The sequence below is a fragment of the Nyctibius grandis genome, chromosome Z (assembly GCF_013368605.1).
Source record: "Nyctibius grandis isolate bNycGra1 chromosome Z, bNycGra1.pri, whole genome shotgun sequence".
Taxonomy (NCBI): Eukaryota; Metazoa; Chordata; class Aves; order Nyctibiiformes; family Nyctibiidae; genus Nyctibius; species Nyctibius grandis.
Window position 1 is genome coordinate 9188044 of NC_090695.1, and position 15721 is coordinate 9203764.

General features: G+C 45.0%; 1 protein-coding gene across 3 annotated transcripts in view; it reads left to right on the forward strand.

Moving 5' to 3' along the window:
• Positions 1-6083: 6083 nt before the first annotated feature.
• LOC137675936 (phospholipid-transporting ATPase ID-like) overlaps positions 6084-15721 on the forward strand; it is a 76769-nt gene continuing 67131 nt past the window's right edge. For 2 of the 3 annotated variants that reach the window (XM_068422271.1, XM_068422273.1), the window contains exons 1-2: positions 6374-6608; positions 12765-12843. In XM_068422271.1, coding sequence (XP_068278372.1) covers positions 12801-12843 — 43 coding nt within the window. In that variant the 5' untranslated portion in view covers positions 6374-6608; positions 12765-12800. Of the gene's footprint in view, positions 6112-6373; positions 6609-12764; positions 12844-15721 lie in introns of those variants that run through there. The other variant, XM_068422272.1, reaches the window with a different exon arrangement.

Below are 15721 nucleotides of genomic sequence, written 5' to 3' on the forward strand. Positions count from 1 at the left end.
CTCAGCTATTGATTTTTCTATTCATGTAGGCATGATTAGCTTTTAACAAGCCCTCCCAAGCATCCCACTGAGATTTCACTTTGTTCACTGACAATGATGAGGAAATAACATGCTAAAAGCAGTGTGGACACATCTGGGGTTTGCTGCAGCAGCTGATTAATCCCTGCGCTTTCCCTGTGCAGTTGAGCACATGCAGTGTAGTAGGCAAATGAAGAGACACAGATTTATAGTCCAAGAACGTAATCCTGAGACAGGTGGGTCTCCATCAACTCCCACTGATTTCTATGTCTATACAATCACTTAATTTCTCATGGGATCACAGCAAGTGTTTCAGGTACCCAGGAGACTTCTCCCCTCACAACAGTCCCTTCTCTACCAGGACAATGAAATTTTTGGCCAGAAGGGAGTTCATAAACACAAGATTCCAAATCTGGTGGAAACTGGACCTCAGAGACAAGATGATCTTGGGCCTCATACAGAATCACAGAATGACAGAATGATTGGGGTTGGAAGGGTCTCTGGAGATCATCTAGTCCTGCCAAAGCAGGTTCACCCAGAGCACATTGCACAGGGTCGTGTCCAGGCGGGTTTTGAATATCTCCACAGAAGGAGACTCCACAACCCCTGGGCAGCCTGTTCCAGTGCTTTGGCACCCTTAAAGTAAAGAAGTTTTTCCTCATACTGAGATGGAACTTCCCGTGTTTCAGTTTGTGCCCTTGTCCTGTCACTGGGTACCACTGAGAAGAGTACCCTGCAGAATACAGCTCAGCTTTATCTCCCTTCAGTGTAATCTGAGCAGCTGAACCCAGATGAACGCTTTTTGACCAAAAGGTTTTCACCTCTGTTCCATCTCCTATGGGCTGCAAAGGGGACGACTGAGAAAGACTATTTTAATTTCTGCTTTAAAACGTCAGGAGGTATCATATTTGCAGGTGTTGGTGCCAGGAAGATGATATCAATAGTCACCAGAGCAGGTTGCTGCATTCCTTCTAAATGCAAGAGGCTGTGCCTTTGTGGATTTCTTATGCTTTTCCCCAGCTGATCATGGTTTGCTAAGGGCCTGGAGTACTGGGCAAGGGGCTTTGATGGAGAAAGGGAATTTCTAGCCATGCACCCTTCCTTCCCTGCTGCAGGTAAGTGGCACTCCACCGAATCCTGATCAGTATGAGTCACGTTATTCTACGCACACCCACTGGAACTATTTTCTGACCATTTCCATTTGGCATGTACCTTACAGCACCGTGTTGGCTCCCAGCTGCTGGACTAACCGGTGAGGTATGGGAATATTTCTGTATGAACCTGCAGTGCTGAAGCTGCACGCTTCAGATAGCACTGCAGGGAACTGGATGCACACGGGTGGGAATCCAGATCACCCTTTCAAATTGAGTTACTTTGGATTTCTGTCAATTTGTCAGAACTTCTATCAGTTCCTTGGAGGAGCAGTTAAGATAATTTGGCTGAGTAGCTCCCCACAGGCAAGGACAGCCCTAGAGCAACTGGACACTTCGTGACATTGCCCTCCTATGTCCATTTAATTTCCCTCCCATAGTCTGGCCATGATAACAGGAACATACAGGATTTCTTTTGCCCTTCCTCTGCAGCATCATGGTGTGCTTTCTGCTGCCGGGTGGACAGTTTTACCTGCCAAATCCTCTGCAGGGATAAAAGACAAATCATCTTTCCTCACCTGTGACACAGTATAGTTTGGGACCTTTGGTCTTTCATTATTCTCTTTTTGATTGTGCTGGTGTTTCCCGGACTGTGGCAATTTGCAAACTGGATGTTCTGCGGTTCCTCCTACACGGTATTTTTTAAACAGCCCTCTGATATTCAAGGGGTGAGCATCACTGTCCCAATTTGTTCCTTTCAGTCCCATATTTCTTATGCATCCTACACTGACTTTTGACAGCAAGAGGAAGCAGAAAGTCTTTCATAGTGTCACGGTTTAAAGCTGGGCCGGCTATTAAACCTGAGGCAGACGCTCTCTGTTAACCCTCCCCCCCACACCTGAAGGGAAAGGGAAAGGGAAAAGGGAGAGAGACTTATGGGTTGGAAAGTTAAAACAGTTTTAATAAACTATAATAATGAAAAAAAAAGTGTAATAATAATACTGGAATAATCAAATATATACAAATATATACAAAACCAAGATCGAGCTCCCCCGATGTCGGCCACGTCACCACCGGCACTGCAGGGCAGGCTCCGGGAAGGCCCAGGCTGGGCCCAGCGATGGTCAAGAGCTGGATTCAGGGATGCACGGATCAGGATCGGGGGCAGCAGGAAAAAGGACAGAGTCCTCTTTGGACACTGGCCAAAAACTCAAGCCGCAGAAGCAGCCCGAAGCAGCAGCAGCACCCAAAACCAGCAATGGAAGAGGCAGAAGAAGGTAAGGGGCGAAGGGGTGAGACCCTCGTGATCCCCCCGCTTTATACTGAGAATGACGTGTATGGGATGGAATACCTTCGTTGGTCAGTTTTGGGTCACCTGCCCTGTCCGCTCCTCCCTGCAGGTGCGGCCCCCCTGCAGCTCTTCACTCATAAGCAGTGAGGAATTTAGCAGTGACCTTGGTTTCTCTAAGACTAAGTACAGCAAGAGCCTTTCTGCATAACATCACTACTGGTGCCTCAGCGATAACTACAAACTTCAAGTGTTATCAGTCCTAGAAGCAGACACTGTCTGCAAAACATGCAGTTAGTTTCAGGAAGTGCAGTTACTTAGAAGAGACTTAGCTGAAAGTAAAAATCACTGAAAGGAAAATTGGCCTGGTTTAGGCTAAACCAGGACACATAGCAAGGGCAGTTGGGACAAGATGCCCCTCTGACCCCTTATAGCCATTATAGGTGCTCATAACAACAGATGTGCCAGTGGTCCCCAAAGTGAGATATGCTCCTACACAAGGAGCTCCTCACTGGCCAGGATTAGTCAGGAAAGGGGGGGGAGAAAAGTTGAGATGAGGAAAGCATAGGCTGTGGGAGAAGTTTCGGTTATCTAAGGCTGACCGTTGGGGGTTTGTGAGGAAGCCCTTCAGCTTCCTCAGAAGGCTTCCCTTCAGAAAGGCTTTTCATAGAATCATAGAATGGTTTGGGTTGGAAGGGAGTTGTGACTCCCATTGTTAATATGAGCAATGTGCTTGTTTGGGGAGCTGGAGATGAGGCTGTTTGGGTGGAAATGATCCCTGGACATTGCACCCTTCTGGGGGCAGGGGGAGCCCAGCTTGGCTTAATCGGCCACAGCTGCTCCTCTGCAGTGAGAGGCACCAGCCATGGTGGAGCAGGTCAAGCTTCAAACCTTGCAGTTCAGGAGTTGCAGACTGGAGTTACAAGACAGTAAGGAAAAGCAAAGATCATCAATGCTTCTTTTATACAGGATGTGTGGGAAAGCCTCTAGGTTGACAGTAATTTTAAAAATAGCATTGACATAGGGATGGTTTCTCAGAAGGACTGGCATTTAGTTTAAGTCTACACTGTGGGATGCTCCAGGGTGTGTTTCTTTCCTGTTTCTCTCCTATCCTCTAGTTATCCCTTCCAGTTACTTGGGGGCATATTAAGCCATTCAAAGCCTTAATAGGTCACCAGGCATGTTTGGGTCTTACATGCTCCAGAGAGGGTCCTCTGCTCTCTCAGCTTTGCTGTTTGTAGGGAGAGTGAATCTGGTCCAGAGGGTGGGCTGAGGACATCCCTTAAACATCAGTGTCAGTAAGTCTTCAGTTTTTCATCTTGATCATAGTTGAAATGCAGCACAGGCTGAATGACTGGAAGTCATTCTCCCAGATACAGGCCTAGGATAAGGTCTTAATGTCATGAATTTAAATCTATCCCACTCTAAGCTAGCCTTCTGTGACTAGTGGGCAGCTGGGAAAGTGGAGGATTCAAAGGTGAAGCACTGTTGTTTGGAGGTAGCTGGCTGGCCAAGAAAACAGCTCGTTTACTGGAAAGGCAAAAGACTGAACTTCTTCCCATGACTATGGGTCACAGCAAACTCACTGCTGCCTTGCTGCAGCTGGTCAGATGAATCTCTGCCCAAACCATGCTGGCTGCAGTGGGAGCTCAGATACCCAGCATATATATACACCCTTTATGCAGGCTGAAATTTAGACAACTGACATTGCAGACTGCAGCCCTCCCTGATGTGTTCAGAAATCTGCAAAGGAGAATGCAAATGGTGTGATTAGTGGGAAGACGCTACCCAGGGACCAAAGTGTAAGACAAGGACAACAGACCTCAGAGCTGAATTCATAACACTGAGTCACTCCTTCTCTTCTGAGTGCTTCCACATGTGCTGAGCTTCCCTACATGAGCAGGTTCACTGAAGTCCATGGGGAAAGCATAGCTGAGGGAAATAGTAATTGTCAATGTGGGTGAGGTGGATTTCAGTGCCAAGAAAAATCACTAACAAAAGAGCCTACCCAATTTTTAGCTATTTTAAAGTCTAAAAAAGCCCCAAGGCCAGCTGATTTTATGGTTGGGTCCACTCTCATGTCAAAGGAAGTAGGTGAACCTAACTCTAGGAAGGAAGAAATTACTGTGGCTGAGGTCAAAGTGGTAACAAGCAAGTATAAGGACAGCAGCAAAGAAAGTGGGAGTAGTGTGGAATGAATCATCATTAGCTAACATATTAAAATGGGGAGGAAAAAAGCAGAAGAAAGTTCTAACAAGGAGGAAAACTCCAGAATGAAGCAAGAACAAGGGGTTCTCCAAATATGTAGAAGGACTAAAATTAATCCAGATCCTTGTACTTTTGGTTGGAGGAAAAAACATGATACTTGTGTCTGTTGCTGTTGAGATGGGGTGTGGGTGGTGAGACCATGAGAAATGGCTAGTGAAGGGAAAATTCCTTCTCAAGTTAGTTGCTTTTCATTTCAAGATAATCTGAAAATGACCTGGGTCTTGAGGAGGTTAGTCCTACATTCCATGTCCCATGTTGGCTGTTTGTACGGATACTTTGTGTTGGAATTAAGAAGCCAATTCAAGGAACATTGTCTCAAATAGGTGTAGCTTGGAAAAATAACCCTGGAGTCATGGCAAAGGGGCATAGGCTCTTGTTCTTCCTTCAGAAATTGCTTACGGTGCTATAGGGTCCTCTTCATCGCCATTCTGCGCTTCAACCTTCATGACCACTGGAGTGCTGCCACTGCAGCATCAAGGGTCCTCCATAGCTTTTCTCTTGACAGGACTTCAGAAAATTTCACCTTCTAGAAAATACTTTTTGGCAAAGACTTGACTCTCATGTTACTATAATTAATGAGCTGATTAATGTGTTCAAGTGTTTGTGGGTGTTTTAAATCAATTCTAACAGTGTTCACATCCAGTGGGAAAACACAGAAGATGAAGAAAAACCCAGAGATAAATACATACAGAAATCTTTTATGTTAAACTTTCTCTGGCTGTCTGCATTAAATTGGCACATTCCTGGCAGGCATTACTATCAACACAACTTAGGGAAAGAATATGGTGATCTTAGAATAATTGCAATTCACAGATATAGGGAAGCAGGAGGTGGATTAAAGTTGTAGTTGGCCCAGTTTTATTCTTGTAGTGTACCTGGTAGGTAAAATGCCAGGGGACTGGCAGATAGGAGGGCACTGTGTTGTGAAGGGTCCCAAAATTTGGAAAACAAAGTGAATGTTTGGTTCATTGAAGGTGGGAAAACGAGTGGGAAGGTCAGGAGGCTCACGAGAGTGCTGAGGGGTTTTGGTGAGGAGGGTCCCCGCGACAGCGGGGAGGCCAGGCAGGTGTCCCAGAGGCCAAGGGGAGGTCGTGCTCCCAGGGATGAGCAAGCCCTGATGTTTAGGCGCCAAAGCGATCCTCGTCTGGCTGGAGGAAGCTCTGTGGTTGAGTTATGCAATTGTGCTCTATGAGTTTTTTCCTCTGCAGAGTTTTTGCTACTCACAACAGTTGGAAAGTGGATGAGGTGGAGCCTTGGGATCAGCTTGTAGGACAGTGTTTCTGCGTTTAAGGAGTCCTGACCAACTCCAGTGTTACGGACGCAGAGAGAGGGGCTGCTGCCGAGAAATGGATCCCTTACCAAGTTCATCCTTTTTTAAAGCAATTTGATATGTCAGACTCTTTCACTCCCTTGGTTTCCTTTTGAAAGCTTCCGCGGCGGCAGGAGGTAGGTAAGGCAAGCAGCACTTGCCTCTGGAATTAATTGGGGTGCCCCAACCCTAGGTGCTCTGCTTTTCTGCTTTACTCTTTTGCAGCTTGTTGTGCCGAAGCATTTTATTTTTAAGGGAGCTACTACACTCTCCCTATCTGCAGGAAACAGAATTTAAAAAAAAAAAAAAAAAAAAAGGAACAATTTGGCCAGGAGCCAAGCCCAGTGAGTGAAGTAAGAAGCGGGGAACTTGGAGCAAGTTTAGCTACCAGGACATTGCATGGCAGAGTGGGTCTGCGGTGGATTTTAAGGGGCTCGGAGACAAGCACGCGATGCCCGTTCCACATGGCAAAGAAGCTGTGCTTGCTTAGATGAATGTCCTGGCGCGGAGGCTGCGAGCGGAGCTGTTGGTCTTGGGAGGGGATAAAGCTGCGTGTAAATGAGAAGAGAGGAGTGCACTGGAGTGCTATGGAGGGCAGCAACTTTGTTGCTGTGACTTTTACAAGCCTTCAGGGGTAAGGTTTAATGCTTTTTTTCCGCTTGTTTGTTCTCTGACAGTTTTGGGGGGCAGAAAACTCGCATTTTTTTTCAGACCCGAGAGCTTTGTAAAGCTTAATCAAAGTGCTTGGGGTTGAGCTTTTTCCGCGGGCGAGCTGATAGACTCCTGGGTGGAGGGAGCTGAGCTGTGCATGATTTCAAGCAGCAGCAGCCGCCCGGGGAAGCTGCTATTGTTTGCATTGTTTCGGGGGGAGCAGACTGCAGCCTACATCTATTTCTGTTTGGGAGCTCTCTCTGCCTCAGCTGTTGATTGGTAACTTGAGCGTTGCAACTAACTTACCCAGAGGAGCTGAATGCAAATTTTTGACTGCCATTCTGGTGTCAGTTTAAAGAGTGTTTTAATGAAGACAGATGGAGGATATTGGATCATTACTTTAAAACGTGGCAGATAACAGACTGAGTCAGTTTCTCAGCAATTACAGTTAATTGCATCGGCACATTTGAGTGTAGGGGGTAGGAGCACAACAGTTTCACGGGTTTCTGTAGGTATAGCTTGGAACAGCACCAAAAAATAGCTGGAGGGCTAGCTCACCTCATCCAGCATACCTCTTCAGGTATTTAAAAAGCTGGGGAGGTTTCAGGGATACTTAGTAGATTTAAACCAGAGTCACTCCTCCTTCTGTAAACCTTGATGCCAAGAGTGAGCAGCTTCTTAAACTTATTCCAGGCTGAATTCAGGCCAATCCTATTTTAGCCCTGAAAGAGTGTTATTCTGGGATTAAAAACAAACATTTTGGTTGTCTGTCCTGCAGCTTGCTATCTTTCCTACTTGCAAAGCAGGGAGTGGTACAACACATACTACTCCCTGTTTTGCTCTTGAGGTGTTCAAACACACTAAGATATAAGGAGGGGTGGAGAAAAACAAATGCTAATGTATTTCAGTCTTTAAAAATGATTGGTACTAATTATTTCTAATGGCTGAAACTTTTGTGTTTGCTTTCAGTAGGGGAAAGCAAATGTATGGTACTCTTTGGAACCAAAAATTGAGCAATTTGACTGAAATAGTTAATACACCAGAAGTTTAAAGGGAGTCCTTTGCAAACATGCCTTTGCATGGCATGTTACAAGGTCAGTCCATGCCAGGTGTGCCAGGCCTTCACATTGCTCTTGCCAGAGCATTAGCAAACATTGCACCAACTATAATATCCTCTGCGATACCTGGGAGTGAACGCGTGGCTCCTGTTTTAGCACCTGGCATGTGCATCCCCTTAGCAGGCATACAACTAAAGCATGGAGAAAGCAGAGAGTTTGAGGACCTGATGTATTTTAAACCCTTAATATTTTCCCAGTTGTGCCTCCAAATCTGGTTTAAAGCAATACGTGTTCAAAATCTGGGGACTTAGATTTGGTTCATCTTGTGGTATTTAACAGCATTACTCCACCAAGAGCACTAGGCAGCACAGGCAGTCTTGAACCTCGTTTGTCACGATACCCAGTGCTTGGGATATATTTTCTCATATACTGAGCTATTGGTTTGATAAAAAAAAAAAGTTCTAAGACCTGTGGATATTTGTGTCAGTTACATCAGCTGAATATCAATTAAAGAAAAAAAAACAAACCTTATAAATCTTGCTCACATGCAAAAAACTGACCTGACATAGGAAGTTGGTGAGTGAACACGTGGCATGCTTTCTGAATTTTTACCTGGACAGAGCTATTTAAGGTTTTTAGAGTGTATACGTACCATACTATGTTTGGTGACTGGAGAAATCCTGTTCTCCTGCCTAATTCCCCGGGACTCTGGGTGCTTGTTTCTAGTACTACAGCACAATTCGCTGCACCCTCAGATCTGCTACGACCACTGCTTGGGCAGGAATTTCGGTCTGTACTGAACTACACCCCATGATCTGGATTAAAATAAGCGTGCCAAAACTGATTGTATTTAACATGGATCATTTCACAGAGTCTGGGAGCAAGGTGATGAGAGCAGAAGCACCAAGTATTTTGTAATCCCTGTTTATCATTGAATCTGATGTATCGTGTAGCTACATCCAAAGAAACAGGGCCAAGAAACGAGCCATATTTTCCATCCGCAACATCTGCTCTCCATTCATCTGAGTTGTGCCATGTCTTTTCTAATTTTTCTACTCATCGCTGAGGTGGTGGGAATACCTCCCTCCACCTCCAGTTTGCAGTACGGCCATTGTAACCTTTTTCTCACACAGGACGAGCTTTGCAGTTATGTTCTCAAGCTAAATCCGGCTCTTGTCTCTCTTAAATAAGGCTCAGCTTGGTTTGCAAGAAAGCATCCCTTCCCTATTTAAGATCCATCAAAGTGGCTTCTCGCTGTGGGTATTAGAAGTGCTCAGAGCCCATGATTAAACTGTCAGTAGCCATAAAGCAGGTGGATTGTCTTTGCAGAAGTGTAAGCCATAGCTAGACAGTTTGTAGAGCACTGTAGACACGAAAGCCTTCTATAGTGAGAAGGGGTAATTTATTCATAGCTTATACCCCCGAATCCCCATAAATGAGGAACTGGGAATTTGAGTTTGAAATAATTTTTGCTGTAGGCTCTGGAAACATGCGGAAGTAACGTGTCCTGCTAAGCAGAGGAGTTGGACCTGCATGGTTACTCAAATACTGTGAGCCCCAGTTGATTACTGAACAGTGCAGGGTACCTGGAGTAAACAGAAATGAAAAAAAAAAAAACCCAAAATAATCGAGTGAAAAATGGAACAGCAAAAAAAGTCCAGAAGGGCTGACACAGACCATGGAAGGCAACTTGAGGAGATTTAAGCAGTGCTTCACTTTGCATCTGAAAATAGCTGGTGCCAGGGAAAATGAAGGCAAACAGGAAATTGCCTTTTTTCTGACTATAGAAAGTTTTCATGTGTTTTATGGGTTTTCAGTTAATTCAGGAATAGGAGGCTGTGAAAGTGTCTTACCAAAATTCGAGAAGTACTTCAGGCCACATGAAAATGAAACATGAGAGACATCATTTTTTCCAGAAAGCACAAAGGGAAATTAAAACCATAGCAGTGTATGTGAGTGATATGAGGCTGAAGATCCATCACTGCAATTTTGGAGGGTTTTAAAAAACAGAGAGATACGTAAAGAAAAGTGAACAGGGATACAAATTTTGATTACAAGTGGAATCTGGAAAAAAAAATACCCTGAGGGAGATTGTTGATATATACAGGTCCAAATCTTGGATGCTGCAGGTAGGATTGAAGTCCAAAATACCCCAAGAAAAAGACCTGGAACTGAAAGGTAGGCAGAGCTAAGGTCAGCCAAGAGACCACATCTGGCTGTAGAAGTTGTGATAGCTAACATGAACGGGAGCAGTACCTGGAGCACCACCAAAAGGGACAAGTCCACCATTGTTTGCTTAGGTTTGTTTTCACACTTGCAGCCGACGGTCAATGAACTATCAGAATGAAAACAGACACCTGGAAGTGTGAAGGTGTACTGGTACAAACTGGGCTGTGAGCAGGCAGGCACACACAGAAGTTATAGCTGACGTAGGGGTGGCTTGCTAGGTAAAGGAGTATGAGGATTAGATGTGTGACTTGGTGACAAAGCAGCAAAGGAAGATATTTGCAATATTATGAAAATAAAGGGTACACCTCAGTGCAATAGGGGTGTGTCAAGCCCTTAATGCCATCGTGTGTGTGTGCTCATTGAATACTGACACATTCTCAAATGACACTGTGGTTTGGGCAAGCCAGGAACTGAGTTTTGTGTAAAGGATCAGGCCAGCTTGGGAAGGATTTGTAACTTCTGGGCTTTAACTAAGTAAGCAGCTATGATATATCTGTGTGATGGAAATGACATACCAGAGAGGTAATTGGTACAAATGGATACGGCAAAGTCATCACCCACATCTGCCCGGAAAGACAAGGTTTTATGGGAATGGTGAGACTGTACGGATATTTGTGCTGGCCATGATGATAATTTAAATTTGCTGCTGAGTGAAGATATTCAGTGAATGTAATCCTAGTCAAATGCACTGAAAAGCTGAAGGAATTAAAGATGCCCTCCATGCCAAAATAGTGTGTTGTTGCAGTCTTGTTGTCATACTGCAGTCACACCAGAAAACAGTGATTAAAGAATCACAGTAATTAACAAAAGCCATGTGTCAGAGCTGAAGGAAGTTTTTGTGAGATGCGGATCTTAGCTCCAGTGTTTGTGTCATGTTATTACTGCTGAAGGAAGGCTTATAACCACCCTCTCTTCCCTGCTCCCCCACAAATATTAACATCTTTTTTTTCCCCCTCTGCTGAAATTATACGCCTTGGCAATTGAGTACACAGCTGAGAGAGGTTTGGTAGTTGCAAATAGTCTTTCTAAAACATTTGGCAAGTACAGCAAAATCCAGAGTTCAGCAGTATAGCCATATGATGATTACAACCAGCCAACCCTTTGCCTCCTTGTGCTGCCAGTGGACAGTGATTATCAGACCTGTGGCTCCTGGTGCTCTAGGAAATCTGAGGTCCTTACCTCTAGGTGTATGGCTAGTGTGCCTCGCTCCTCCCACCAGCTTATGGGGAGCTCTCAGTCGTAGTTTAGTAGGGTTTTGTAAGACGTAATAGTAATTCTAAAACATGGAAGAAATAAGTCGAAAATGATAGATCAGTTAGGGATGGAACGCGAGGTTGGTTAGCAGAGCTGAGAAAGCTTTAGGTTGTGGCATTTAGTATTGTAACTTTAAGTGGTTTAGCTCCATGGACAGAGGAAATTTTGGCAAGAGGTGTTGCCCAAACATTTATTCTGGTGAGCAGAAACAGTTGGAACTATCTGAGAGAACAGGAGAAGGATCTCTTTAAGCACAGTGGGCAGAGGGGTTCCTGAACACCACAGTGAGCGGCAGGGAGGACCATGCCAGGGCTGCTCTGTGCTCAGGGTGTACAGCACTTAGCTGGCTGGCTGGAGTTTACCTGCTGCTGTTGGCCTTATCTCAGGCTCATTCAATTGCAGCTGCTAAATATAGCTCTGCTTTAGCATCTGGAATAGAGATCTGTGCAGAAATGCTCGACCTATGCAATGATTGTAGAGTTTTCCTTAAAGTTTACCTTCATTTTCTGAAAAGACGTGAAGCCTGCGCTTGCACTGGGCACAATTCAGTGATGATGTATGAGGATTGCATTTGGACAGTGGCACAGGCTGTATTCACATTTCCATGTTTCCAAAATAGAATACATTACCTGCTGTACTTGTCTCCTTAGACACTCTTGCTCTGCACAGATAGCATAGGACAAAGTGCAAAAACTTTGTTCTGTCACCTAGAAAACTTATTCTAGATTGATCACAATACCCTCAAACGTCTCGTCTTGGCTCCACTGGCCGGTTGAGCAACTGGTATGGAGTTCCTGTTGATTCAGGCTCCCGGTCAGCCAGGCATGCCTGGCAGGGCTGGTTTTTCCCATGCTCACAGAACTTTGCAGTCTGTCAGCACCAGCATCACCATTAAGTCCTTCAAATAAACTGTCCGATGCTTGGAACACCGAAAGTTTCTTACTGACAGGTTTTGGTTAATGCTCAATTCCTCTGCATATCAGGATATATTCAGTGCCTTAAATGCATTTCTGGTGCCTGGCTTTAGGCTTCTGGGCCAGGAAGTTTGCAGCCAGTGAGGAAGAAGTTTTATTCAGAGCCGTACAGACTAGTCCACCCCAAACACAGAGGGTGACCAGCAAAAGGACAACAGTGTGAGGCAGCACATGTTGAGCACAGGCAGATGTACAGGAAACTGGTGTTTCCCACTGCTTCCTCCTCTTCAGGGAGGCTGGTCTTGCTCTGGGTAGTCACACAGTTCTTCTATACCTTAAGTACAAGCCCTGTGAGTGTATTTCTCCTTTTCATATAGGACCAAGGTGTTAGGAATGTCCTTTTCAGTCTCTCCTCCACCAGCCCCTTCTTTGTGCCATGTCAGGAGATGAACAGATCAAAGTGTCCAAGGTAAGGTAGCCCATAGTGACGCAGTGCAACTTGCAAACCTGAAATGGTTTTGCACTTTAAAACACGGTATATGATAAACTGTAGCTGTTGGCTATGGTGCTTAGGAGTTTTGTTCTCCCATTTTATGGACACGGAATTACACATATGTGCTGCATCATGTCATGCTGTGGGACTAGAAACACCCATTGTGAACTACCTTCTCTTTTATCTTGCAGAAGTTCCATGGAGTTGGACTAAAATAAAGTTTTGGGATGTCTCTATTTGGATTAAAATTTGGAAAGAAGAAACTGAAAGGTGAGTGCGGTCTGGTAATGCCATTGCCACAGGTGACAACTTAAGGAATGTAAATACAGCACACGTGTCAGCCCTTGAGAGCATGCTTGGGAGCATGTCTTACACCTGCGGAGCAGGTGGAGGAAGGAACACTTTCTTTACTTTTCCTGCATTTCTTACTACCTTGGGGGAGTGCTGCAGACTGTGTGCCAGTGAACGGTAGAGCATCTGAAAGAGAACAGGCTGCAAAGTTTGTGCTCTGTCATGGCACATGACTGGCTTGGGGAAGTTGGGTTTTGGTGTTCCTTCTACAGGATCTTTTGGGGGAGTGGGCGGAGGAGCAATGCATAGTGCCTTCTCTCAAGCATTTTATAAAATATGCTAGAAGCAAGTCAGTGTGAAGGTCTGATGCAGACTTTTGGTGATGAAATATGTTAATGGCAGTGTCCAGATATACCCTTCAGTGAGAGGTAGGAAGAAGAGCAAAGTACAGAGATGCACCCTGAGAACACTCCAGAAGCTGCTGAGGGGAACTCTAACTCTGGAAGAGAAACCAGAGCCAACATAATTCCTTCCCTGTGAGCTCCACACGGCACCCAAATAAATGGGTGTGGAGATAGGGAGCAGCCATCCTCTGCAGCATGATCCTCACCGGATTTTGCAGCAGAAATCCCTGCAGAGATTAATGCTTGGAAGAAGCCAGCTGGAAGGCTACTAGCATGCCCTTAAAGTAGGCCAGCTTCCTGCAGCTTCTTAGGGTGCCTCTTCATCAGTACCAGGGCTTTGGAGCAGGAGCCACTGAGCTGGGTCTCCTGTTATATCACTTCACCATCAGGCACTGGGTGCCATTTCTGGTCAGGCATCCATGTCTGGAGATGCTGTGAAGAGAGAAAGTCTCTAGGCTTTCCTTTCCAGGGTGTTCCTCCTTGTATTTGAGGAATGCAGAGATTAGTGCCCTACTTGTATTTTGACATGAAGTTACTTTTTTCCCAACCTCTCTGAGCTCAGAAGACTGAATAGCTTTTCCCAAGCATTTATTTTTGCAGTTGTGCTGCTGTTTCCCCTTCCTGGTGCACGGTAGACCGTGAGCCCTGGTGTTAAGACAGGGGCATCCATTTGCTGCTCTGATAGTCCCATGAGAGGAGGCTGTGACTGCTTCCAGGGAAGGATTTCTGCCGGCCCAAGGTCTTTTTCTCCATCTTGGCTTTGGAGATGAGGGAGCGCAGGCTTGTCTGTGAGCTGCCGTCCACCCAGGGCATCCTCACTTGTAAAGCAGTAGCTGTCTGATTATCGAACAGTTTATGTTGATACATTAGGAAAATTTTGTGTTTTGCCTGGCCTTGTATCTGTTTTTTAGCAGAGAAGTGTTCAGCCCTCCCTTCAACCAAGTGTCTAAGAAACTCAGATCTTCCTAGATATAAAAATCATACTGCATAGGGAAAGATAATTTATTTTCACATTTTATATGCTTTTGATCACCAGTTCAAAACCAATGAATTAAAACTGGAGGAAGTTCAGAGGAGGATAAGGGAAGCTGAGGTGATCCGGGAATGAGGAGCTTCCATAGCAGGAAGCTAAAATAGCATTTTTTCCTCCCCTTTTATTTTTAATCCTTTTGCCTTGCAGCCCAAAAGCTGAAAGGGCTATGATTGCCTTTGCAAACATTTAAGTGGAGTAAATGCCAGGGGGGTTGAATTTTTCTATTTTGCTATAAATACCAAATTAATTTAGAATTTTGCTATAAATGAAATTGCTATTTTAATCCAACAGTTTATAAGACTTTGTATTTGTAAAGTCCGTAGGACTGTGCTGCCTGAGAGCAGGTGAGGCTCTTCCGTGGGGAACTTCCCATGCCCTCATCTCAGAGGGACAGTACTGCTCATGGAAAGACCAAATTTCTATTCCAAAAACAAAGCTGGATGACAGTTAACCTTACTGAAGAGCCATGGTCATGGTATGACTTTCATGGGAGGGAATGGATTGCCTCAGGCATTAGCTGCTGAAACTGGGATCAGGATTGCTCCCATGAGAACCAGTAACATTTTGCTGTTTCTACCCAGCAAGACATGGCTGTTTCCACATGAGCTGAGATGCAGGCAAAATTAGGAGAGGTTTTTATCAGGACAAGTATAGTTTAACAAGACAGGTTACATTGTCTAAATTTCTTGGAGATAAGAGTCAGTTTTTTTATGGCTTTATGTTCTTTATACAAGGAATCAGGGATGTAACTAAAGCTCAGCTTCACAGAGCAGTAACATGTAGTGTCATGTCAGACACACAAAGAATGTTGGAGGAAACCAGTTCCTAGATGACCGAACCTTAGTGAAGCTCTTCAAGACAAAGTGGGGAAGTGCATCTCTTAGATAAGCAGCAGTGGTTTTTCTGTGGAAAAGATGCCTGAGATCTTTTACACTGAGGTTTAACCTACTATTGATGAAACAGAGAGGAATGAGGATACTTTTGGTGTGTGGAGTGTGTGGGAAGAAATAAGGATCATGCCTTGGTGATGGCTGATAAATGTGGAATATCTCTGCTCACTGGCTTGATCCCATGGCAGCTTAACTCAGCACTGGAGCTTTGTACCTCGAGGATGGGGATGGTCAAGTACTATCTACGAAACAAGCAGAAACAGGAAACAGGGAGAACTCATCTACACAAATAACCTTATCCCAAGGTGTGTGCTTCTAGTCGATGGCAAGAGCAGTCATTACTGCAGCTTTGTCTCCATCAGCCCAGCCTAGGGGCACTGTGAGAGGAAGAGGAAGGATAGAAATTGATCCAGGGCTTTTGGGGAGCTCCGCTGGGTTTTCCTTCTTGCTGCTAGGGACAGCCTGCTCTCCGGGGTGGGTGGTGTTTGAGTAGCCAGACTCTGGGCAGAGCTCAGCAGGGTGAGCAGGTC